The sequence below is a fragment of the Pan troglodytes genome, chromosome 21, assembly GCF_028858775.2.
Source record: "Pan troglodytes isolate AG18354 chromosome 21, NHGRI_mPanTro3-v2.0_pri, whole genome shotgun sequence".
Taxonomy (NCBI): domain Eukaryota; kingdom Metazoa; phylum Chordata; class Mammalia; order Primates; family Hominidae; genus Pan; species Pan troglodytes.
This window is the reverse complement of record NC_072419.2, coordinates 50722912-50748590: the sequence shown is the minus strand read 5'-3', so window position 1 is coordinate 50748590 and position 25679 is coordinate 50722912. Positions and strand designations below refer to the sequence as shown.

At 46.6% G+C, this 25679-nt stretch overlaps 1 protein-coding gene across 6 annotated transcripts; it reads right to left on the bottom strand.

Moving 5' to 3' along the window:
- Window positions 1-1298: 1298 nt before the first annotated feature.
- Window positions 1299-20064, bottom strand: TTPAL (alpha tocopherol transfer protein like). Of its 6 annotated transcripts, none has more exons than XM_001152483.7 (5): window positions 19930-20064; window positions 15479-15938; window positions 11381-11574; window positions 9207-9317; window positions 1299-6650 (listed from the first exon to the last, which is right to left on the bottom strand). In XM_001152483.7, exons 2-5 carry the CDS (start codon window positions 15921-15923, stop codon window positions 6372-6374), a joined length of 1029 nt encoding a protein of 342 aa, XP_001152483.1. In that variant the 5' UTR covers window positions 15924-15938; window positions 19930-20064; the 3' UTR covers window positions 1299-6371. The 6 variants fall into 6 exon arrangements, with proteins under 6 accessions (XP_001152483.1, XP_003953797.1, XP_063659050.1 ...); XM_003953748.6 differs by having other exon boundaries at window positions 11483-11574; window positions 19930-20057; XM_063802980.1 differs by lacking the exon at window positions 19930-20064 and adding an exon at window positions 17375-17472.
- Between the last annotated feature and the right edge of the window lie 5615 nt (window positions 20065-25679).

Genomic DNA, 25679 nt, shown 5'->3' with positions numbered 1-25679 from the left:
AGACAAGTTAGTAGTCACCTGAAGGCAGTGACTCATGTCTTTTACTAGGTCAGCTATCCCTAGTGGCTGGCACCTACTCAGGAAAAAGCATGAATATTAGGTTAAAAACGTTTTCCCCAGAAGAGTGGTACCCTAAAGGGTCTTATTACTTACCCTTTAAATGCGATAATGTGAAACTTTATTGCCATTGAGTGTATGGGTACCAAACCACTACTGTGTAAGGAGGGGGCAGGGGGCATCAAGAAAATACTGACTCATGGAAAAGGGCCTCATAAGACTGCTGTGAGAGAAAAGGATTTTAACAGTTAGCTTCATTTTTCTATACGTGAGAAACAGACTGAACTTAAGTTCCAGAATTTCCTCAGGAAAGGCTGACCTGAAGGGGTGGTTATGCTGCAATATAAGTACTTAACCTGTTGCATCATCAAAAGTGTACCTCCTGTGTTAGAGTATTTCTCGCCTGACTCATCAAGTCACCAGATCTACCATGGGGACCTAGTTTTTGTCTACTCTGGGGCACAGAGTACCAAATAAACAGGGGACATAGAAACAGCTTAGCAGGCCTGGGACCAGAGTTGGGCAAGCCGTGCTCCAGTTACCCCTCAAGGAGTCTGGGCTTACTTCTGGAATAAAATGTTGTTACAACTTGGGTTTCGGAGAGGTTAACAACCACTGCTTGTATTTTCAAGAAGCCAGGAAAAAAGTCAATTTCTGGTACTTTCTTACTCTATGAAAGAGTCCTGCCTTCTTTCTCTCTTCTATCTGGGGACTGGTTATTTGTCTCCAGCCATCAGGAGAAAACAGTGGGCTTGTCATACTTCCTGGGTTTGAATCCCATCCTTAGTATTTGGCTAGTTGTGTGTCACTGGGCAAGCTACATTTTGCCAACAGGAACAGTAATGCAGCTTCATTAAGGGTAGCTGAAGGTTAAAATACATTATTTATGAGTGTCCTTAACACATGTGTGCCCAGCCCACATGCGCACATTGAGGAAATGGCTGGCTATCGCTGGAAAGACTCAAGGCCAGTCCAAGAAGTATAGCTGGGCCTCAAGAATGTAAAAATTTGCATATCACCTCTACTGCTCTGTGTAGCTAGCTGCATTCTCCTCTCCATACTGCAGCAGTCTAATTGTGTATGATCTTCGGAGGCAGCCAGCGCATCTACAGAATGCACTGTCCTATCACAGTGCCCCCCCACCCCCCGCCACCTGCAGAGGAGGCGGTCTACCCGGGCTGTGAATAATGAACCTTGGAACCTTTATCCAAACTGTCATCATCACAAAAGAACCCCACGCACATTTTTCAGAGATTTTTATTGTTTCAGACTGAGTCATGCATACTAAAATTACATATTTTCACCACTTTGACTTAGAAAATGCACTAGAAAAATAAACTTTGGTCAAAACAAACACTGAAGTACATGAATCCACCATGTATCCCTATACTCAAAGCCAAACTGAATTTCAGTTTGAAGCAAGGAATGTGACCAGTGGCTGAAACAGTGCCCCAAGCTGGTCAGAAAATTAGCTCACCTCCCACTCCATCAGAGGCTCTTGGTCAGAGAGGTTTCAAGTATTTCACTTGTAACAGGTTCCTACCTGATATGCCAAGAAGCCGAGGCATAGCTACAAGAATCCACAGCAGCAGCATCTCACTGCCTCACTAAACCTGCTGCCCAGTGAGATGAAAAGAAAAACAGCCCCATGAAACAGGAATTTCATCACTATCATCTCCATCCACAAATCACATTGATCCTTTGCATGAAGCAAGCTCCTGTTGACTGTGATGATGTTTGTTACTAGCATTTTAAGCAAACCATTTCTCTAAGTCAGGAGAGCAGAAGAATTAATTTATTTATTTGACACAGAATATTGCTTTGTCACCCAGGCTGGAGTGCAGTGGCATAGTCTTGGCTTACTGCAACCGCTGCCTCCCGGGTTCAAGCGATTCTCCTGCCTCAGCCTCCCAAGTAGCTGGGATTACAGGCACGCACCACCACACCCAGCTAATTTTTGTACTTTTTAGTAGAGATGGGGTTTCACCATGTTGGCCAGGCTGGTCTCAAACTCCTGACCTCAAATGATCCGCCCCCCTTCAGCCTCCCAAAGTTCTGGGATTACAGGGCATGAGCTACTGCACCTGGCCAAGAGCAGAAGACTTTAGATTTACAAAATTAACAGATCCCAATACAGAGAGGTGTTACCAGAACTGACATCTTTCCTGAACAGTAGGCATGTTTCTGTTCGGTATAGCCACACTTCTCATGGCCACAGGAGATACAGTGTATAGTATATAGTATATAATTGGTTTAGCTAACATTTTACTCCCTAAATTAAAGGAGGCTTCAAAGGAAAACCTTAAATGTTGGCAACTTTAAAATGGTAAAACTTTCTAAAAGTATTATAATCGCCACAGCAGTATTCTAGCCGTTTGCTACCCAAATGAAAAAAATCCCATGATTGATCTGAGAGTCAAATGCTATTTAAAGAAATTGCCCACCCAGGGAGAATTCTGTGAAAGGCTCAATATAAAGGAATTCAGAGAAAAGCCTCTTATTGTCTTATTTCGGGAAAAATGGTGTTTTGTAACCTGATTTTTAAATTTTTATTTTTATTTTTGAGATGGAGTTTCACTCGTCACCCAGGCTGGAGTGCAATGGCACGATGTCGGCTCACTGCAACCTCCGCCACCTGGGTTTAAGTGATTCTCCTGCCTCAGCTTCCCAAGTAGCTGGGATTACAGGCACCCACCACCATGCCCAGCCAATTTTTTGTATTTTTAGTAGAGACGGGGTTTCACCATGTTGGCCAGGCTGGTCTCAAACTCCTGACTTCAGGTGATACATCCACCTCAGCCGCCCAAAGTGTTGGGATTACAGGTGTGAGCCACCGCTCCCGGCCTTGTAACCTGACTTACAGACCTCCTAAGATAAGTGACTCCTTGTGAAACCAGGATGAAATATGAAAGATCAAAAGCTACTTTTGCCTTAATTTTTGCAGCAGCAATAGAATAAAAAAGAAAATGCAAGGAAAAAAATTAAAAAATAAAGCGACCTTTGCCAAGAGCAAGTTAGAAATTCAAGACATGAAGCCAGGGTGGCACTTTTGGCTGTTTTTGTAGATTTCATCCAGTCTCTCCCTCATGAAGGCAGAACAGGGGAAGAGGCACAGTTTTCCAGAATTCCATGTTGGGATATGGGGGAAGAAGAGGAAGAAAATTCCCATATTCTGAAATGTATAGATTTGGAAGCTTTTAGGTACCAATTCATTCAGACCTAAATTTACTAAATAACAAGCCAATTGAGGGGGGAAAAAAGGAAAAAAACTTCCAAAAAGAGAGAGTACAGTGTCTCTGTGGCAGTGAAGCCAACTAGATACCAGGAATAAAGTTTGGAGTATAGATCTCTATCACAGAATCACTCAGGGTTGTGAAGCCAGCTCATCAAAGGCCACGTAGTAAGGTAAAGGTGGAGCCCGCGTCTCCTAATTTACTGTCCCATTTCCTTCCGACACCACACTACCTTGAATTTAGGGAAAAGTTAATTTCCAAGTGTTTGTGCAATGGTCCAGAACTTCTCCCTGAAGGAACATACTCCCAGTTCTTGAGGTTCATGGGTTTGCCTCACCAGTGCGCTCCCCAGTGCTGAGTAAGGCTCACTGTGCTCCCTGGCTGGTCATTCCCCACCCTGCTGAGACAGCCTGACACAAACACCCTGGTGAAGCCACAAGGAGACCACCTTGATTTTCACGCAGGGAGGTCTTGGTTTCACAGCTTGGTTCAAGTTTCCTGAGGTGTCAAAACTATCTGATACCTCTTCGGAGCCAAAACAAAGCAAGCAGCTCCTGGAGGCAGATAAACTTAGGCTCCAACTCCTTCTAGAAGCTGAGTGAAACCACTCCTTCCTTGTCCAACTGGAAAAACCTAAGAAATAGGCCTCTCCAGGTCCCTTCTGGTCTTTGAGATAATTCTCTAGGAGAGCTGTGGCCATGCCTGCATTAAAACAAATGCGACTGGCCAGGAATGCAGTGTAGAATTGAAACATCAGGGCTGAGTGATTCATTCCTCTTTACCCAGTTTTTGTTTTGTTTTGTTTATCTGTCATCCCTCTTGGGGAAGCCTCCACCCAGTTCTCCCATCCAGGCCAGTGGGTTCTGAACCCCCTCCTTCCCTCCTTCAGCCATCCCACTTGCCCTGCTTGGGCCTTTTCAGCAGTGCAGGTCACATCATCATCAGATGGAACCAGAAGCAGCCAGGAGTGCTTTTTGGCACTTCCAGCTCAGCCAGTACCCTAGAGGATCCAGGGTTACTATCCATGGTGAAAAGCACTTTCTCTAGAATTGGTATTAATGAGGTTAAGTAACTTAATTTCCACCAACAACTTATCCAGACATTTAAAAAGGCAATAGAGATAAACAGCTTAGTAACAACAGACTGGCCTTCAAATTTCAGAGTATTGTTTTCTCCCTAACTGAGCTGTCTGCTTGACTGGTTAGTCTAATAAATGCACGGAGAAGGTGCACACACAACACAGTACTTTTCACTATTTAACACCATGATCATGTGGAATACATTAGAAAGGAAATAGGTCAAAAACCATCATGTGAACCGTCTAATTTGATGTTTGGGCTAAGGCTAAAATCTTCACAGGGAGGTTCTAAAGTGCTGAAATGCAGAACATTCAGGCTGACTGGTTCACCCACACCAGAGAGAGAAACTCAAGTGGGGCTGGGAGGGCAGGGGGGCCCAGAAGTGACCCAGCAATAACCTGCCCTTGTGTTCATTTCCAGAGACCAAAAAAAAAAAATTTTTTTTTTTTTTTTTTTTTTTTTTTTTTTGAGGCAGAGTCTTGCTCTGTCGCCCAGGCTGGAGTGCAGTGGTGTGATCTTGGCTCACTGCCACTTCTGCCTTCTGGGTTCAGGCGATTCTTCTGCCTCAGCCTCCCGAGTAGCTGGGACTACAGGAGCCCACCACCACGCCCAGCTAATTTTTGTATTTTTAGTAGAGATGGGGTTTCACCATCTTGGCCAGGCGTGTCTCGAACTCCTGACCTTGTGATCCGCACACCTTGGCCTCCCAAAGTGCTGGGATTACAGGCATGAACCACCACGCCCGGCCCAGAGTCCAAAATTAAAGAATCTCAAGTAATTAACTACTGTAGCCAGGTTTACAATATAGTACCAGAGTCTCAGGGATGGAAGGAATTCATCATACAAGATCCTGGTCACCTTAACCTGGCCTCACAAAAGCCATCTTTTCAAAATTGAACCATCACTATAAAAAGAAAATTGGTGTCAGTGAGTCCCAGGAATACACATAATAGTTTCTTTAAAGGCAGGGCTAATTGGTGACACATCTCTCTTGGAAAGACACATGTACCACAAACAAAAACAGGATCCAACCACTTGTATCAAGATAGTTATCTTTCTAGGCAGAAAATCTAACATTCAGTAACTAAACCAAATCCCAGAGCCTCAGCAGCCAAAATGGCCCTAGCTGACATTTCATCCAGCCTCATTTTATAGAGGAGAAAGTAGAGGCCCATATCTTGTCCATAGTTGCACACCTGGGATCCAGGCCAGAATTCTTATAGCTACACGGGCCTGGGATCCAGCATCTTAGGTTGAGTAAAATCATTTCCTGCTAGGTCCCTGATTCTATTGAGAACCAGGGCTAAGGCTTTATGGATTTGGGAAAACTTAAGTTTCTATTGCAGACTTCAACCAGTGGGTCCCAGAGGTGCTTTGAAGTCTCCGGCTTCCACATTTGACCACAAAGTGCTGCTTATGTCCTGATGCTTACATGATTCAGTTAAGGTGCTTTCCAAACCCGGTGACAACAGCTGGGGCCTTCATCTCCAGTAAGTTTCCTGATGAGCAGCAGAGGTCTATACTTAGGGTTCCTGTGAAAAACACAAACTCCCAGTCTCACATTTGGTCACACTGAAGGTTTGGCCAAATTATTTCATACAAGTAGTTCTCACTGGCCAAACAGGTGGTTTTTCTCCTGGAAAAGTGGGATCAAAGTGACTTTGGTCCTGATTGTTCTTGCTTCCAAGATGTGTAAGAACCAGATCACCACCCCCCAACCAAAAAGCAAAACAAAACAGATATAGCCTCCAGATTAATAGTTGCAGACTGGGATTCCAAATGTTTAAGAATCAGTGGGGACATTTTCCATGTCTTCCATGGAGTAATTCAAGTAACCAAAGGCTTACCCCAAAATGGGCTCACGCTCATATCTCAGGCTGTTCCTTCATCCTGCAGTTTAATTACAAGGAGCAAGACTGAATCCATGGACCCTTAAATTCTCCTTGTGCCTCTCCAAAGAAAAGAAGGAAAAGAATTAAAGATGGTGACCCTGGGGGACGGGCTAGTAGCAGGAGTACAGCTGTGACTTCACAGCTCGCAAGGAGTCGTCACACTGTGCATCTGAGGTCAGGCCCTCAGGCAGCAGCGTCTGGCCCAGGATGCTGTCACAGGCAGGAACAGGTTGGCAGAACTCTTTCACAAAATCGTCTTCTGAAGCCAGCAGTACCGCGTTCCAGGTGGCAGTGTCCAGCTCCCCAGCCGTGCCCCCATACTCCTTGGGGAGGATGCTGCTTGGAAGGTTTGTGTGGAGAGAGTTCAAGTCAGACCCATGGAGGAAGAACTAAAAGGGAATGAAATGAAAACACACATGTCCTTAGGTTAATCAGGAATGCAGAAATCTCCTCCATGGTAGGTGCTCAAATAAATATCTGTTGAATGAAGAAAGGAAATGTTAATGGCAACTCTACCCTTACTTTTTCAGCCCAGAAAGCCTGGAGTATCCTTAATTCTCTTTTCCTTATACCATACGTCCTGTTGGCTGGAGCTTCAGAATATATCCAGGATCCAGCCGCCTCACCACCACACTATTCAGTTAATGGCAGCAGCCACATCACTTCTCCCTGGATTCCTCCAGTGGCCTCCTATCTGGTCTCCCTGCTCCCACTCTTGTCCCTCTGCAATCTAAGTTCTTTTCAGTGAAACTCATATCACAGTCGTGCCTCTATGTACAGCCTTCCAGCACTCCCACCTCAGACTCTGAGGCCCATCATAATCTAGCCTCATTACTTCTCTGAGTGCTCCTCTCACCACCTGCCCCTCCAGTCTTGACCCAGCTGCGCCAGCCTGGCTGCTCTCCCAGCATGCCGGGCAGGCTCCCACGTCAGGGTCGTGTCCTTGCTGGCCTCCCAGATACCTAGATGGCTCACTCTCTCACTTCTTAAGTCTTTGCTCAAATGTCAGCTTCTCAAGGCTGCCATCTCTAACCACTCAGTTGAATACCGCAACCCTTCCCACCTCACACATGCTATCCTTTTCTCTGCTTTATTTTTCTCTGTAGCACTTACCACATTCTAATACTAGATAACATAATTCACTGTGGCTCCCTTTAGAATATAATTTTCCTAGGGGCAGGGGTTTTGGTCTGTTTTGTTCATCTAGAACATGCTTATACATAGAGTTGATCAATAGATATTTCTGAATAAAGGAACCTATGAAGGAACAAACGAAGAACATTGTGGGCCCCAAATCAGCGCATTTCACAGATGTGAAAGACCTGTCCAAAGGCTGCTTTGGTGAAAGTTCCAAACAGAATCTTTAGGGACCCACATGGGTTCACACACAGTCAGGGAAGCCACTAAGTTAGTGGTCTGCAAATCTAGCTGTGCATCAGAATTTCCTAAGGGGATTTTAAAGCACAGATCCCTGAGCTGATGAATCAAAATCTTCAGGGAAAGAGCCTAGGAATCTGGAGCTGGATTTCAAGCTCCTTACCTTGAAATTTTCTATCTATATATGTTACTTCTTTGAAAAAGCAAGGGCCCAGTGTGGTGGCTCACGCCTGTAATCCCAGCACTTTCGGAGGCCAAGGCGGGTGGATCACCTGAGATCAGGAGTTTGAGACCAGCCTGGCCAACATGGTAAAAGCCTATCTCTACTAAAAATACAAAAATTAGCTGTGCGTGGTGGCACGTGCCTGTAATCCCAGCTACTCGGGAGGCTGAGGCAGGAGAACTGCTTGAACCCAGGAGGTAGAGGTTGCAGTGAGCTGAGATCACACCACTGCACTCCAGCCTGGGTGACAGAGCAAGACTCCGTCTCAAAAAAAGAAAAAGCAAGTAAAATTCAGGGCCCAGTCTTTGCAGTGATCTTCCTAGGCCTCGGGAAGGAGAAAAATACCACCCATCCCATTTCAATCAGTGGGACTGGGAAAGGCTGAAGAGGGAATTGGCTCTTCTGGGTCAGAAAGGAAGACAAAGTGCTATTTATCCCTTCTTAAATAAGAGGTAAGCTAAAAACTCACATAGCTCGTAAACCTTGAATTGCTCCACAAACTATACAGCGGGACAACATATTAGGCAAATGGAAAGGCTTAAGTAGCATTTTTAAACCCCACAGTTCTAATGGCCATAACTTAAAAAAAATTTATTTTAGAGACAGTGTTCTGCTCTGTTACCCAGGCTGGAACACAGTGGCAAGACCATAGCCCATTGTCCAAGCCCATGGCAGCCTTGAATTCCTGAGCTCAAGCAGTCCTCCCACCTCAGCCTCCTGAGTAGTGGAGACTACAGACATGTGCCACCACACCCACCTAATTTTTTTTTTTTTGAGACAGTCTCACTGTTGCCCAAGCTGGAGTGCAGCAGCATGATCTTGGCTCACTGCAACCTCCGCCTCCCGGATTCAAGTGATTCTCCTGCCTCAGCCTCCCAAGTAGCTGCAATTACAGGCATGTGCCACCATGCCTGGCTAATTTTTTGTATTTTTAGTAGAGTCGGGGTTTCACCATGTTGGCCAGGCTGGTCTCGAACTCCTGACCTCAAGTGATCCATCCTCCTCGGCCTCCGAAAGTGCTGGGATTACAGGCGTGAGCCACTGTGCCCCAGGCACACCCACCTAATTTAAAAAATTTTTTTAGAGATGAGTCTTGCTATACTGCCCAGGGAGGCTCTTATGATAAAAATCCTGGTTCTGTTCTCTCTACTGGCAAATATTAAATTCTTGTTCATTTACTCTTCCATCTTCCCCTCACAAAAGGGACTGTTCATTTTTTTTATCTGTAACTCTGTACTTTTCCAAATTAGTTGTTCCAGGGCAAAAATAATAAACAAGTACCAGATGTCACAAATAAATCAACGGAGGGAAAGAAAAATCTGAAGTCAATAGGATCATCACTTACTCTGTTTGCTATTTTCTCCTTTAGAAATGGTTTTATGATGGCAAAAATGCCTTTAAATATTCGAGGTTCATTCACAACATGGACTGCTTTTATCCGAATGGGGAAACCATCCTGTGTGGGAAAGGCAAAGGGGTTTAGAACATCTGGAGAATCTTTCTACACCTTCCTCCTCCCAGTTAAATCTTCACTTTCAGCCCCAACATCAGTCTGATCTGATCCTTATGGCCTCCTCAATGACAGTCCACGTGGGGCCTAACTAGAAAGACGGACCTCAGGGAAAGTCTTTCCTGGGACCCAAAACTGGGTTAGAAGAGAGGCAAACAGAGGCTGGGCGCGGTGGCTCATGCCTGTAATCCCAGCACTTTGGGAGGCCAAGGTGGGCGGATCACTTGAGGTCAGGAGTTCGAGACCAGCCTGGCCAACATGGTGAAATCCCATCTCCATTAAAAATACAAAAATTAGCTGGGCATGGTGGCACGTGTCTATAATCCCAGCTACTTGGGAGGCTGAGGCTGGAGAATTGCTTGAACCCTGGAGGCGGAGGTTGCAGTGAGCCAAAATCGTGTCACTGTACTCCAGCCTGGATGACAGCCTGGAGTCCATCTCAAAAAAAAAAGAGGCAAACATATGAAGAGCTGCTGCTCTTACAGCAGAAAACAGTCTGAGTCTACAGGGACAGATCTGGCAAATACCAGACCTTCTAGATCAGTGTTGCCCAAAGTATATTTCTCAGGCTATTAGAGGTTATATAAAACAGGGCTCCACAGCAGGCAAATGAGTTTGAGAAACGTAGTCCACTAAGCATAATCAAGTGAGTTTCCTTAACTACAGTCCTGTTCAGAGCCTTTAACATGTAAATTCTTACAGTGAAATTCACAAGAAAGGGACATGCTATACAGCATTTCCCAAACTTACTTAATTTTTTCTCCTCTCCAGATGATCTTACGGTACTAACACTGATCCACACTCTTGATCCTGACACTTGAATCTACAAGGTATTCAGGAGGAGGCATCAAAAGGAGTGCCAGCGATGGAAAGCCAGGGTTGGCTCAAAGCCAGAATCCAAATGTTTGATAATGTCCAAATGTGCACTGATTTATTTAAATAATAAACCTGGTGCACCACAGGGGCGGAAACATTTGTGGAATCAGTGAGAAGAGCTACTATACCACCGGTGCCCCATAGTTTACAAAGGAAAACACCCCACGTGGTGGGTCAGAATGAACAAGTAATCAAAACCTGTCACAGCTGTGACAGGCTGTATTTTCTCTAGGTCTCCATCTCCCCATCTATCAAAAAGGAAAAATAGTTTTTGCCTTGCCTATCTCAGAGGATTTGCTGAGGGACTGAATAGGCCCTGATGACTGTAAAAGCACTGTGCAAGCTGTTAAACACGGTGCAGATATGGAGGGAGCACCACAGTCCCCAGTGACTCATGTTCTGAAACACAGAACATGAGGTGTGAAGCATCTGACCAAAATACAGCCCAACAGAACACCATATCCCTCAGGTCCACAGAGGGCAGGAGGGGCTCCAGCACCTTACACAGAAGCATAATTTCTTAGGTTTTTTTGTTTGTTTGTTTGTTTTCTGAGACAGAGTTTTGCTGTTCTCACCCAGGCTGGAGTGCAATGGCGCCATCTCGGCTCACTGCAACCTCCGCCTTCCGGGTTCAAATGATTTTCCTGCCTCAGCCTCCCAAGTAGCTGGGATTACAGGCGCCGACCACCATGCCCAGCTAATTTTTGTATTTTTGGTAGAGATGGGGTTTTACCATGTTGGCCAGGCTGGTCTCAAACGCCTGACCTCAAGTGATCCACCTGCCTCGGCTTCCCAAAGAATTGGATTACAGGCGTGAGCCACCGCGCCCAGCCAGTTTTGTTTGTTAGGAGAATTCTTCCTCTGCCTTCCAGACCAAGAAAAGGCAAAAAGCAGTTCCCTAGTTTTTTGGACTCTTGCCTTATTGAAGTACCTACTCCAGAGAGTACTTGAGAGACTGATGAGAACAAGTGGTAAATAGGACTTTTAAATTTCTTCCCATAATGCTTTTGTGTTTTTCAGATTGCAGGTGTGGGATGTGCAGTTTGTGTATCATGTGAGACCCACAGTAAATGGACAGGCCCTGGGGAAAGCCAGAGCCACCACGAAACAGGCAGGACAGATAGGGGTCTTACCTGGAGGATGCCAATCACCTTTTTGGCTATAAAAGGGCCAAAGTGAGATGCTTTTGATAAACTCACTCCTTTGTAGTCTGCAAGAATTACAATTCCATTCACCTGGGTTTCTTCAGACTGAATGAGTTTTTCTAAGGTCAAGTATATGGCTCGGATGTTTTCAGTAATTGGATAGTTGCTCGGTATCCATCTGTCTAAGGTGATAAGAGATTGACAGTATGTTACAGAAGTTAATATAAATAAGTGGTCAAACAAAGATTTATCTCCCTTCTATCACTGTTGTTTCAAAACGGAAAACAAAGATGTTCTAGTAGCCATGACTCTTATTTAGGTTAGTAAATAGAATAATAAGCAGCAGCTGGTTTCTTAACACCAAACAGCAGCACATTTTGTGATGGAAATACAATTGAGTGTTGAGGTTAAGAGCATGAGCTCTGGCTGGGCACAGTGGCTCATGCCTGTAATCCCAGTACTTTGGAAGGCCGAGGTGGGAGGAATTAAGCATAAGCCCAGGAATTCAAGACCAGCCCAGGCAACATGGCGAAACCCCATGTCTACAAAATATACAAACACTAGCCAGGTGTGGTGGGGTGTGGCTGTAGTCCCACTACTTGGGAGACTGAGGTGGGAGGATCTCTTGAGCTCAGGAGGTTGAGGCTGCAGTGATCATGCCACTGTACTCCAGCCTGGGTGACAGGGTGAGACCCTGTCTCAAAAATATTTAAAAAAGTATGCACTCTGAAGTCAGACACACCTGAGGTTTGAATGTTACTAGCTATGTGACCTTGGGCAAGTTACTATAATACCTCACTCTGAGCCCCGATGTCCTCATAAGTAGAATAGGGTGATAATGCCTACCTTCATGGACATCTGTGCTTTCTGCCATCATGTATTTCCCCTTATCTTCATAGCACTAACCTGATTTTCCTTAGGGAACCACCTCCTCCCACTCTAGCCATGCAGTTTGGATAGAACTGACTTGACTCCTGACTCCAGAGGTGAGCAAGTGACTGGGGATTGATTGGCCAATCTGACAGCACATCCTTCTGGCCACAGTGTGTGATCCAAGCCAGGTCAAGCAGAGTCAAGGAGACTCAATTCTAGGACCCCTGGCCCTTTGGAAAGAGTTCTGTCTTCCCTCTTGTAGTTTTGAGGCGGTGAGTCTGAGATTCACGGGCCCCATGAGGCAAGAGAGCTGGCCTGGGAGTGAAGCCCCTGTTGAGGACAGCAGTGGTGGGGACAGCTTTCCAGTGCCAGAGTTTGGGCCCCTGAATGGAAATACGGCTAGACCTCAGTTATCTGAGCAACTGAGTTTTTTTTGTTTGTTTCAGCTAATGGGAGTTGGGTTTCTGTCACTTGCCACACAAAGACTGAGTTTTGGCCAGATGTGGTGGCTCACGCCTGGAATCCCAACACTTTGGGAGGCCAAGGTGGGTGGATCATTGGAGGTCAGGAGTTCAAGACCAGCCTGGCCAACATGGTGAAACCCTGTCTTTACTGAAAATACAAAAATTAGCTGGGCATGGTGGTGCACACCTGTAGTCTCAGCTACTTGGGAGGCTGAGGCAGGAGAATCACTTGAACCCAGGAGGCAGAGGTTACAGTGAGCCGAGATCGTGCCACTGCACTCCAACCTGGGCAACAGAGCGAGACTCTGTCTCAAAAAAAAAGCTGAGTCTTGACTCATACACGACCTTGACGGGGGTATTGTAAGGATGGAACATAGTGCTATGTTCCCCTCCTCTTTCCAAGGTGGATACTTTTTTAATACACCCCATGTATTTAATGATTCTTTCCTCTCTTTGGGGAAAAAAAAATGAGAATGCCCACTTTTTACTGTTAACCACTGTTCTCAAGAAAATCCCAGCAAAATCTATGTGCCTCTTTCTTAAAAGATAAAACTTCCCATTTGCCAACAATGGGATGTGTGATGTGTGCAAAAATTTTTTTTTTTTTTTTTTTTTGAGACAGAGTCTCGCTCTGTCACACAGGCTGGAGTGCAGTGGCGTGATCTCGGCTCATTGCAACCTCTGCCTCCTGGGTTCAAGCGATTCTCCTGCCTCAGCCTCCGGGGTAGTTGGGATTACAGGCATGTGCCACCATGCCCAGCTAATTTTTGTATTTTCAGTAGAGATGGGGGGTGGGGGGTGGGGGTTGGGGGGAGGCGGGGGCGGTTTACTGTGTTGGCTAGGCTGGTCTCGAACTCCTGACCTCATGATCCACCTGCCTTAGCCTCTCAAAGTGCTGGGATTACAGGCATGAGCCACCGCACCTGACCTGATATGTGCAAAATTCTCGTGAAAGATCTTTGTCCCCAAATTGTGCCAGCTTGCTGTCTAACATTGCTGCCAATTAACCCTGCCTCTATGTAACTGGATATCATCCCTTTCAATCACATGTCTCAAAAGAGCTTTAACGAAGGCAAAGCTGATACCCAATTGAGAAGAAACGTTTCTGTGTATGCCTCTTCCTAAAACGCTGGGTCAGTGGAAAGGGGTCCAGATCTGCTCCAGACATATGGGGAAAAAATTCATCTCCCAAGCAAAGGGTTGAAACTACACAAGCAAAGGTGCAATCAGTGTTGTAATATCTGACTGTTGTAATATTCTTATGAGTTGAGTACAGAGGAGCAGCAGAAAAACCTGCTGACTGGTTTCTAGGTCTCCTGGTGCCCTAAAATCTGCACTGCATTGCTTATTTTAAAATAAACACCACTAATTTTGGCAAGTACCTAAAATGGCAGGTAAGCCATTAACAGTGGTCTTGGTACATACATAGTAAAGTCTGAAGAGAATGGTTTAGCCTCCAAAGAGAGTTTGGGGAATGAGTAAAGGCGGAGGAAAGTGCATGGAGGTGTCCACTCCCCATCAAACTTCCCTTCAAGAGGGCGTTTATATGAATGAGCAAAAGAGGGCTATTAGTGTGTTCTCATCCCTGGCTTACTTGGGGAGAACACTGCATCTTACTTTCCATTTTTCTCTCAGCTCTGGTCTGATGGAAAATGTTGAGGCTAGGAATGGAGTAGAACATTCCAAAGTTTATAACGCTTTTGGTGTCATGGAAGAGAACAGGCCTAAGAATCAGAAATCTTGAATTCTGGCAGCCCCTGGTCATTGTGTTGAAATGCTCCCCAAAGAGCATTTTTTTTTTTTTCATTTTTTGTAGAGACAAGGTCTCACTATGTTGCCCAGGCTGGTCTCTAACTCCTGGCCTCAAGCAATCCTTCTCCCTCACCCTCCCAAAGTGCGGGGATTATAGGTATGAGCTGCTGCGCCTGGCAGGGGAGTATTTCTAAATGCTCTTTTAGTGGCAGAGAGCCCCCATTCATAAACCACCATGACAAAGAAATGTAAGGTATCCTCATCACTGCCATGAAATGCTAAGATCAAAAAACAAATCCAAAGTGAATCCTGTTAGTGGCTTCACAAAATAGAGGAAAGGAAGGAAAGGTTGGAGGAGGCACAGAGGAGGCACCTTTCCAGGTGTCTGCCCAGTCTGCACCCTTGCACTGATACCTGTACCTCAACCTATTCACAAAGAGGGCTCAGAGAGGGCCCTGGCAGTCATGCTTGTATCCTATGGCCAGGGGCAGATTCTTAGGCCCCACCAGATGCTCCCCACTAGAAACTGGGAATCTGCATTGAGGAACTTAATTTGGTGGTCAGGCAAACCTGAGAGCTGAGAGGGTGCCAGATTTAACTATGTGCACAGGAGCGGGACAGCCATACACAGAAAAAGTGTGAAGAAGATATGCAAAAGGCAGAAATGTGTGGCTGAAGGACACACAGACTGTCAGGCAGAGACAGGGAGAACGGCTGTCTTGGCTCCTGGTGGCATTCTGGTTCTTGGTTCTAGGCCCTAGTAAGAGCTGCCACGCCTTCAGCTCTCTGGTTCTGGGAGGGACTCCTGTCTCCTTCGACTAAATCCTCCCTTTTTTCTGAAGTTGGTTTGAGTAGGTTTGTGTTATCTGCAATCAAAAGAGCCTTGACTATAACAAAGGAGGGGTAAAAAAGGGACCTGGAAAGGAGGACAGGGTGCTGAATGGACACACTGCAGAAGGACTGGACACACACACCCCACAACAGTCTAGGGAGATACCTGGGCGGATGCAGACGACATGGCAGCCCCTGGGGTCAGTGTGGGGCAGCACGGTGAGGAACCCGGAAGCAAGGACATCTTTTAAGGCTGATGGCTTCAAGTTATTGAAGACTTCGGGCCAGCTTCTTCTACAGCTGTGGTAGTTGACGAGGAGCTGCAGGGCCCGGTCGTAATCAAACTTGCGGGCTCGGAGGAAGCGCAGCAGGAAGGCATCGTCGAGGGATGTGCTCAGGTTCGGGTACTCCTTCCGCACCATGTCACGAAGGGCCTGCACATCTCGAAGTCTCCATTCCGGCTTTTCCTGCAGCTCTTCCCGGGCTTTGGTGACCAGGTCTTCTGTCAGCGAGCACACATAGCCCGGAGGCTCAGGTGGTGGTGGCAGCTCATTTTCAGAGAGTGAGGCCACAGAAGGGCTGGTTCTCAGAGAGTCACTTTCTTCGGACATTAGCTACCAAGGTCCCTGCCAACAGAGAAGCCCTAAGCAAAGTTAACAAGTGCTTATTTCAAATCCTAGGGCAGTACAGTGTAGGGGACAGGAACACTTCTGTAAAAACCGAGTAACCTCAGGGCAGTGTTTCTCAACTGGGGGCAATGAACTGGATCTAAACCATACACGCAAGTCTGACCCCAGGCCGGCTGCCGTTAGTCCCCAGGGAGGCAGGCAGCAGCTACAGCAGACTATACACTCCCTAATAAACACCAGGGCCTTCCTTATAAATGTATTAATAGGTGCTCGACCTTATTCATCATTAAATAAATGTGAATTAAAACAACTGTAATGTATGTGCTGTAATCCCAGCACTTTGGGAGGTTGGGGCAGGCGGATCACCTGACCAGCCTGGCCAACATGGTGAAACCCCATCTCTACTAAAAATACAAAAATTAGGTAGGTGTGGTGAGTGCCTGTAATCTCAGCTACTTGGGAGACTAAGGCAGGATAATTGCTTGAACCCGGGACGTGGAGGTTGCAGCGAGCCGAGATCGCGCTGCTGCACTCCAGCCACAGCAAGACTCTGTCTCAAAAAAAAAAAAGAAAAAAAAACAACAACTCAGATTCAGATTGGCAAAAATAAACGTACTCTAATATGCTTGCTGCTGCTGGGAGTATAAATTGACAGCCTCTTTGGAGGGCATTTGTCAATATCTTCAGAATGTAAACCTACATGCCCTTTGGGTCAGCAATTCCATTTCTAGGACATATACTTGTATATATATGCAAAATATGCACATGGCCTTCACAAGTATTGATTATAATGATAAAAGATTGGAAACATCTTAACTGCCTATCAGGGGAGACTGGTTAAGTAATATTACCATATTAATGGGGTACTAGTCAGTCATGAAAAGGAATTAGGGGGCCGGGCGTGGTGGCTCACGACTGTAATCCCAGCATTTTGGGAGGCCGAGGCAGGCGACTCATGAGGTCAGGCGATCGAGACCATCCTCGCTAACACGGTGAAACCCCATCTCTACTAAAAATACAAAAAATTAGCCGGGCGTGGTGGCAGGTGCCTGTAGTCCCAGCTACTAGGGAGGCTGAGGCAGGAGAATGGCGTGAACCCGGGAGGCAGAGCTTGCAATGAGCCGAGATCATGACTGCACTCCCACCTGGGTGACAGAGCAAGACTCCCTCTCAAAACAAACAAACAAACAAAAAAAAACGAAAAGTAGGCAGATCTTTATGAATTGACATATTAAAAAAGCAAGTTGCAGAATAGTGTACAGAAAATCACGTTTTTAAACTATACACATACACTTGTGAATGCACACAAAACTTCTGGAAGGAGATATAAGAAACTTACCAATGGTTATCTCTTGGGAACAGAACTAGACAAGTGAAGATTTAAGATGAGAAAGAGGATTTTTACTATACTGTTTGAATTTTTTACTACATACCCATGTAACTTATCGTGGCAGTCAGGAATATGTGCCGGTCAGATCTGCTGGGAAAACGTAATTGATAAAGGGCCCCAGTGGCTGTCCCTCTAGATCCACTATCCAGGGGAAGCCAGAACTTTCCACAGCCCTTCTGTGGCCTCACTGTTCCTAGCCAATGATTTAGTGAGACATAGGGCTCCTCTAACAGGCAGCGTTTGCTTGAGGGCCTGGCCAAACCTTTGTTGGGACTGCCCTGCAGTCAGAGACTTGCTGCCCAAACCTCCTTCACAGGAGCTGATCTGCATCACTGCCAGTGGCTCTTCCTGACTTCTCCAGCTCCCTTCCCAGGTGCTGTCCTTCGCAAGGGTTGCCTCTACATTTCTAGCACGTCTAACCTCATCCTAGTGTCTGCTTCTTAGAGGACCCGAACTCATGCACTTTTTTGTTTGAGAGAGAGACAGGGTCTTGCTCTGTCACCCAGGCTGAAGTGCAGTGGCGCAATCATAGCTCTCTGCAACCTCGAACTCCCAAGTTCAAGCAATCCTCCTGCCTTAGCCTCCCAGGTAGCTGGGACTATAGGCACACACCACGCCTGGCTACTTTTTAAATTTTTTCTTGGGCTGTGTGTGGTGGCTCACGCCTGTAATCCCAACACTTTGGTAGGCTGAAGTGGATGGATCACCTGAGGTCAGGAGTTCGAGACCAGCCTGGCCAAAATGGTGAAACCCTGTCTCTACTAAAAATACAAAAATTAGCCAGGCATGGTGGTGCGGGCCTGTAGTGCCAGCTACTTGGGAGGTTGAAGCAGGATAATCGCTTGAAACCAGGAAGCGGAGGTTGCAGTGAGCCAAGATCATGTCACTGCACTCCAGCTTGGGCGACAGGGCGAGACTCTATCTCAGATAAATAAATAAATAAATAAATAAATAAATAAATAAATAAAAATATATTTTAAAAGGACCAATCTGCTGTCTTGAGAATGGACTCTAAGGGAGTGAGGACTGAAGCAGACCATTTAGAGGCTATTGCAATAATCCAGCTGAGAGATGCTGGTGGCCTGGAGTAGGTAGCCTTCACTGACCCCCAGCCAGGTTAGGTGCCTCCCCCGCACTTCTCCCACCCTGTTGCAATTGTCTGTTGGCAATTTGTGAGCAACATCCAAGTTTGTCTTGTTCATCACCTGAAACCCAGCGCCTAACATGGTGTTAGACACATAATCTGCACTCCATAAATATTTGTTGAATGACTTTAGTCTGGTTGGCACAGGTATGCTAAGTGAGGAATGGAACAACTATGGCTTTGTTTCTATGGAAGTAACCAAGAGATGCCTGCAATCCCATCAAACATCAGTGTTCACAAGGTACAAGCCTCACCTCAAAGCCCCTCTCCAGCCTCATTTTCCATCGCACCCCACCTTGATGCACATTAAATGCCAGTCAAAACAAACTAATAACCCATCATCCTTGGAATAACTCGTGCACTTCTGATACACTCTGCCTGGAATTTCCTCTTCTAATTTGTTCCTAACTTGACAGCTCAGGCTCAGCTGCCATGTCACCACCTCAGTGAATCCTTCCCAAACTCCCTGAGGGTGATTCCCTCCAGTTTTCCACAGAACTGGGTTCCTATTTCTTTTTTAGAAATTACAGTCCAATGCTATGGGCATTTATCTAGAGTCAGTTTCACCACGCACTCATTTATCAAATAATTACCGATCACCTACCATATATGTCAGGCACTGTGCTCACAGGCACTGGGAACACAGACGCAAACAATACAATTCCTTGCCTAATAAAGCTTACATTATAGTGGAATGAAGAGAATGCATACTTGAGCACTTTACCATGTATCAAGCATTGCTAAGCCCTTTACCCATTTCCTCATTTAATCTTCACGTTATTTGGTGAGAGCGCTATTACTGTTGCCATTTTACAAAGGAGGACAAAAAGGACTGTCCCCTAGAATCTAAGTTCCACCAGGACAGAGGGCTTGTCTGCCATGTCCACTGCCACCCCCAGTGCCGGGCACATGGCAGTGGTCTGTACACATCAGCGGAGGATATAGGTTAAGCGATTCGCCCAAGGGGGCACACCCGGTGAGGCAGAGCAAGGATGCGTCTAGCCCCACCCTGGGCTTCTAATCTGTACCCTCCACCTGGAGCTTCATGTTGACTCTCCAGGGACTCAGCAGTGCCGAGCGCTCAGCAGGACTCAGTCACAGGCTGGTGAATGAGCTGACAGGCGGACATATGAGTGAGATGCAGACACCATTGGTAACGGTGAAGCCAAAGATCTCCCCCACCTGGAGCCCATCCTTTCTGGAGCATCACTTTCCTTTCCACCCCTTCCTCTCAACAAGGAGAGGTCAGGAAGCCATCTCTCCTAGAGCCCCCGAGACCCCATATCCCGTGGACAACCTTCCGAGGCCCCCACTTCCGGCTGTCACCCCCTCCCCAGGTGTCCCCATTTCCTGGGGTCTCTCGCTCCTCTGGTCCCCACTTCCGGTTATCCTTCCCTCTCAGGGGTCCCTCTCCTCAGCTCCCAGGGCACACGGATGGGCTCGCGGGCACTCACCGGCCCGACTACGGGCGGAGCGCGGGTCAATCGGCGGCGGGAGCCTCGTCCGGCAGCGCACGCAGAACCGACCCGCACTCCCTGCCCGGCCTGCCCGGCCCCTCGCGCCGGAAGTGACGATCCAGGGCGTGGGAGGCGGGGCTCCGCCTAGGAGCGCGCATGTGCGACGCCTCCCCGCGGCGTTGGTGTTCAGTCCCCACCTGGCTGCCGGAGCTCCGAGCTGCGGACCTGGAGTAGCTGGGAGGAGCTGGGGCACCAGCCGCTTGTCAAACCCGGCTTATAGATGGGGAAACTGAGGCTCAGAGAAGGAAGGAAAGAAGCTGCCATTTTCCAAGAACATGCTAACATGTACCTGTTGTTTAACATCCATGATCTTATTAACTCCTCATATTTATGCAATTCCCCTATTTCAGGAAAGGGAAACTGGCAATCAAGGCAGTAAAGGGCTTCAAACCCGGACCTCAGGATTAGCATTCTAGACTTCCCCCCACTATGGCTGCTATCAGGACTAGCTGCTCCAAAAGGGGAGACTCCAAACCAGGGGACATCTGTCTGTCATTAACTGAGTGACCTGGAGCAAGTCCCCATTCCTTCTTGTGCTTCCGTTTCCTTACCTGAAACCTGATTCTTGCTCTGGAGCCTGATTCAATAATTACTTTTTTCCTGCTTTGGGGTTCATTACGTTCCCTCCAGACAAAGGCTTTACTAACTCCCACCCCAGTCCATTAAGATCCGCCCGCAAGTATTTTGTGCAACTGCAACTTTGAGGCAAATCTCCTAGGTCCCTCTGAGGCAGAGGACCACCTCTGGTGGTCCAGGAGAACTCTGAGCCCAAAGAAACGACCTTAAACAGTCTTTTCGTTTTCCTACCCCAGGGGCAAGAGGAGTCCCAAGAAGATGGGAAGTGACCCATGAGGGCCACAAGAACGTGGCAGTTTCTGCCAGATTGAGGGGCAGGGGGCAGCAGTATGGAGGGGACCTGGGAATCATGAGTTTTGACTCCTGCTCTCAGTTTCATCACTTCTAAGATTGACAGACAAAATATATAACATTCACTACAGTTTGAATTTCAGATAAACATTTAAGCATGTTCCTTTCCAAACACACACACACATACACACAGATAAGTGTGTCTTATGCAACATTTGGGACACATTTATACTTTAAAAATTGTTGTTTATAGGAAATTCAAATATGACTACTGGGCATCCTGGATTTTGTTTTGTTTGCTAAATCTATGTATTATTTTCCTGTTACTGTTACAAGGAATTACTGCAAACTTCATGGATTGAAACAACACAGATATATTCTCTTGCAGTTCTCTAGGTCAAAAGTCTAAAATCAAGGTGTTGGCAAGGCTGCATTCTTTTGGGGATTTCGAGGAAGCATCAGTTCCTTTCCTTTTACAGTTTGTAGAGGCCACCTGCATTCCTTAGCTTATGGCCCCTTCTTCAAATCACCTCAACCTCTGGCTTCTGTTGTCACATCTACTACTGACTGATCCTGCTTCCCTCTTCTTATAAGGACTCTTGGGATTACATTGGGCTCAGCCAGATAATCCAGAATAATCTTACCATCTCAAGATCCTTACATTAATCACATCTGTGAAATCTTTTAAAACGTAAGGTAAGGCCGGGTGCAGTGGCTCACGCCTGGAATCCCAGCACTTTGGGAGGCTGAAGCAGGTGGATCACTTGAGATCAGGACTATGATGAGACCACCCCAGCCAACATGGTGAAACCCTGTCTCTACTAAAAATACAAAAATTAGTTGGGCGTGGTGGCACACGCCTGTAATCCGAGGCCCCCACTTCCGGCTGTCACACCCAACTATGTGGGAGCCTGAGGCAGGAGAATCACTTGAACCCAGGAGGCAGAGGTTGCAGTGAGCCGAGATCATGCCACTGCCCTCCAGCCTGGGCGACAGAGCGAGACTCTGTCTCAAAAAGAAAACCCCCCAAAACAGCCGGATGTGGTGGCTCATGCCTATAATCTCAGCACTTTGAGAAGCCAAGGCAGGTGGATCACCTGAGTTCAGGAGTTCGAGACCAGCCTGGCCAACCTGGTGAAACCCTGTCTCTACTAAAAATACAAAAATTAGCCAGGCCTGTAATCCCAGCCACCTGGGAGGCTGCCTGGGCTCAAGCCATTCTCCTGCGCCCTGCCAAATGGCAGCTCTTGTGGCAAAGGGTGAGGGATGACCCTGTCCTAACCAGGCTGTCCTAGGTATTGGAATAAATTCACCCCTCTCCTTAACCCAAACCTAGGACCTACTACTGGTACCTGGAGCCCAGATGGCAATCCTAGATGTTGCCAGCAGGAGAAGAACTTGGTCTCAAGGGCAGGGCAGGGAGAGGATTTAGAGATGCCCCAGAAATCCCTGCCTCTTCCCTCATTTCTTGTTCCTCTTGGTATTACATTTTAGAGAACCAGATTATATCAGGATTAGAACATCTCCGATAAACAATGACAACAAAAAGAGTTTCTGCTTTTTGAATTATATATACCAGGCACTGTGCTTGTATGATCTTAATTTCACCTTACAATGACCCTGTGAACAGCAAGCTAGGATTGTCCCATTTACAGAAGAGGAAACTAAAATCCAGAAAGAGGCCAGGCTTGGTGGCTCATGCCTGTAATCTCAGCAATTTGGGACGCCAAAGTGGTGGATCACTTGAGGTCAGGAGTTTGAGACCAGCCTGGCGTGTCTACTAAAAATACAAACATTAACCAGGCATGGTGGCAGGCGCCTGTAATCCCAGCTACTCTGGGAGGCTGAGGCAGGAGAATCACCTGAACCCGGGAGGTGGAGGTTGCAGTCAGTCAAGATTGTGCCATTGCACTCCAGGCCGGGCAACAGAGCGAGACTCCATCTCAAAAAATAATAATAAAATAAAATAATGTAAAATATTCAGAAAGAGAAAGTCTCCTAAGGGCTCAAGATATGAAAGAGAGAGCTAGGTATCAATTCAAGCCTGTATGACACCATGGTCCCAAATTTACTTTGTCCTAAAGGTCATGTAGCCCTGTCTCTGTTTCTACAGGTTGGGAAAAAGGATCAGAGAAGGACAAAAAATTGCCCAAAGTCACATGATGACTAAGTGTTTGAGCTGGTATTTGATGTCTGTCTTCTCTGCCTTGGACACTCAGAATTTATGGAGTCTGAACAACCTCTTGAAAAGACTCATTTCCTTATGTATAAAATGGGGATATGGCCCTTGTTTAGAGGGGATCCTTGGGAGGATGTCATAGAACGGCATGTGCAGGTCGAGCACGGTGGCTCACATCTGTAACCCCAGCACTGTGGGAGGCTGAGGCGGGCGGATCACTTGAGGCTAGGAGTTTGAGACCAGCCTGGCCAACAGGGTGAAACCCTGTCTCTACTAAAAACACAAAAAAACTAGCTGGGTGTGGTGGCACACGCCTGTAATCCCAGCTACTCAGGAGGCTGAGGCAGGAGAATCGCTTGTACCGGGGGGCAGAGGTTGCAGTAAGCCGAGATCATGCCACTGCACTCCAGCCCGGGCAACAGAGTGAGACTCTGTCTCAAAAAAAAAAAAGAATGGCATGTGCAGAGTTCTGGCACATTGTATCATGAAATGTCTGTTTATCGGTGATGATCACCCACTCTCAAGCAGAAAGATCACCAGGGGGCGGCTTGCCCTGTGTCTTGGTTTGGAAGGTTTCAAACATCTTGCTCTCCTCGTTTCATCCAGCCTCTGAAGAAAAAATCTTGACATTGCATTGCATACATGCTGGAGGAGGCTAGACATGCCTGAGCTGTCTCTGTTCAGGGCCTGTGATTCTGAGCTCAGAAAATCTCCTAGGACCAGCCTTAGTATTGATTCTAAGGTAAGGCTTATTTAGTTTTGTTTATTTTCTTTTTATTTTTTTTTTGAGACGGAGTCCCACTCTGTCACCCGGGCTGGAGTGCAGTGGCACAATCTCGACTCTCTGCAACCTGTACCCCCTGGGTTCCAGCGATTCTCCTGCCTCAGCTTCCCTAGTAGCTGGGGCTACAGGTGTGTACCACTACGCCCGGCTAATTTTTGTATTTTTAGTAGAGACGGGTTTCACCATGTTGGCCAGGCTAGTCTCAAACTCCTGACCTCAGATGATCTGCCTGCCTCAGCCTCCCAAAGTGCTGGGATTACAGGAGTGAGCCACCGTGCCCTGCCTGGTAAGGCTTATTTAGGATGGCACCACAGTATAGGGCATAATTTCTCAACATTAGCACTATTGACATTTGGAGCTGGAAAAGTCTTTGTTTCGGGGGCATGGGAGAGATGTTGTCCTGTAGGATGTTTAATGTCATTCCTAGGCTTTACCCACTAGATGACAGTAGCACTCCACATTCACAGTGATAAAAACCAAAGGTATCTCCAGACATTGCCAAATACCAGCTGGGAGACAAAGCTGCTCTGAATTAAGAACTAGTGTGGGAGAAAGAATGTTAGGTTCTGGTCAGACAGACCTGAGTCTAAAGCCTGTGTCACTTACCAGCTGTGTAACAATGGAACAGTTATCTGTCTCTCCAACCCTTGGTTTCATCAACCATAAAATCCTATACTAACTGCTACCAGTCACTGAATGCTTTCATTGGTACAGTGATAAGCTCTTTGCATGGATAGTTTCATTTGATTGTCAATAACAGAATCATGGGACCAGGCACGGTGGCTCACGCCTGTAATGCCAGCACTTTGGGAGGCTGAGGCGGGCGGATCACCTGAGGTCCGGAGTTCGAGACCAGCCTGACCAACATGGAGAAACTCCGTCTCTACTAAAATACAAAAATTAGCCAGGTATGATGGTGGGTGCCTGTAATCCCAGCTACTGGGGAGGCTGGGACAGGAGAATGTGTTGAACACGGTAGACGGTGGTTGCAGTGAGCCAAGATCATGCCACTGCCTGGGCGGCTGAGCGAGACTCCATCTCAACAAAAAATAAATAAATAAAAATAAAAAGTGGACTCAACTAAACAATAACATCTAGGAATGCACACTCAGATGATTAAGTCATGAAGAAATGCAAGGAAGTAATTAATAGTCGGATTAGTGATTATTTTGGGGGGATGGGCTGTGATTGGTATGGAGTACCTGGTGAGGTGGGGAGGGGAACCCTGAGGTGGCTGAAAAAATTCTGTTTTTTGACCGGGGTGGTGGTTACAGGGTGTTTGCCTTGATATAACTCACTAAGCTACAATTTTTTTTTTTTTTGAGATAGTGTCTCACTTTGTTGCCTGGGGTGGAGTACAGTAGTGTGATCTCAGCTCACTGTGGCCTCAGACCTCCCTAGACTCAAGTAATCCTCCTGCTTCAGCCTCCTGAGTAACTGGGGCTACAGGTACGTGCCACCATGCCTGGCTAATTTATGTATTTTTCGTAGAGATGGCATTTCAGGTTTTGCCATGTTCCCCAGGTTGGTCTCAAACTCCTGAGCTCAAGCGATCTACTCACCTCGGCTTCTCAAAGTGGTGGGATTACAGGTGTAAGCCACTGCACCTGGCTGCTACAAATTTAATTTGTGTGGTTCTCTGCAACTGTTTTGCTCTATAATATAAAGGTTTTAAAAAATGAGGACAGCAGTACTTACTTCACACTATGTGTGTGTGCATATGTGTGTTTACATGTACATATACATGTATCTAAATGTATGGTTTCTGTTAGCACCAGGTATATAGGTAGATGCTCACTAAATATGACTTCCATGTGAATTTTGTTCAAAACACTGACCCGTGTGATTTCAGCACCA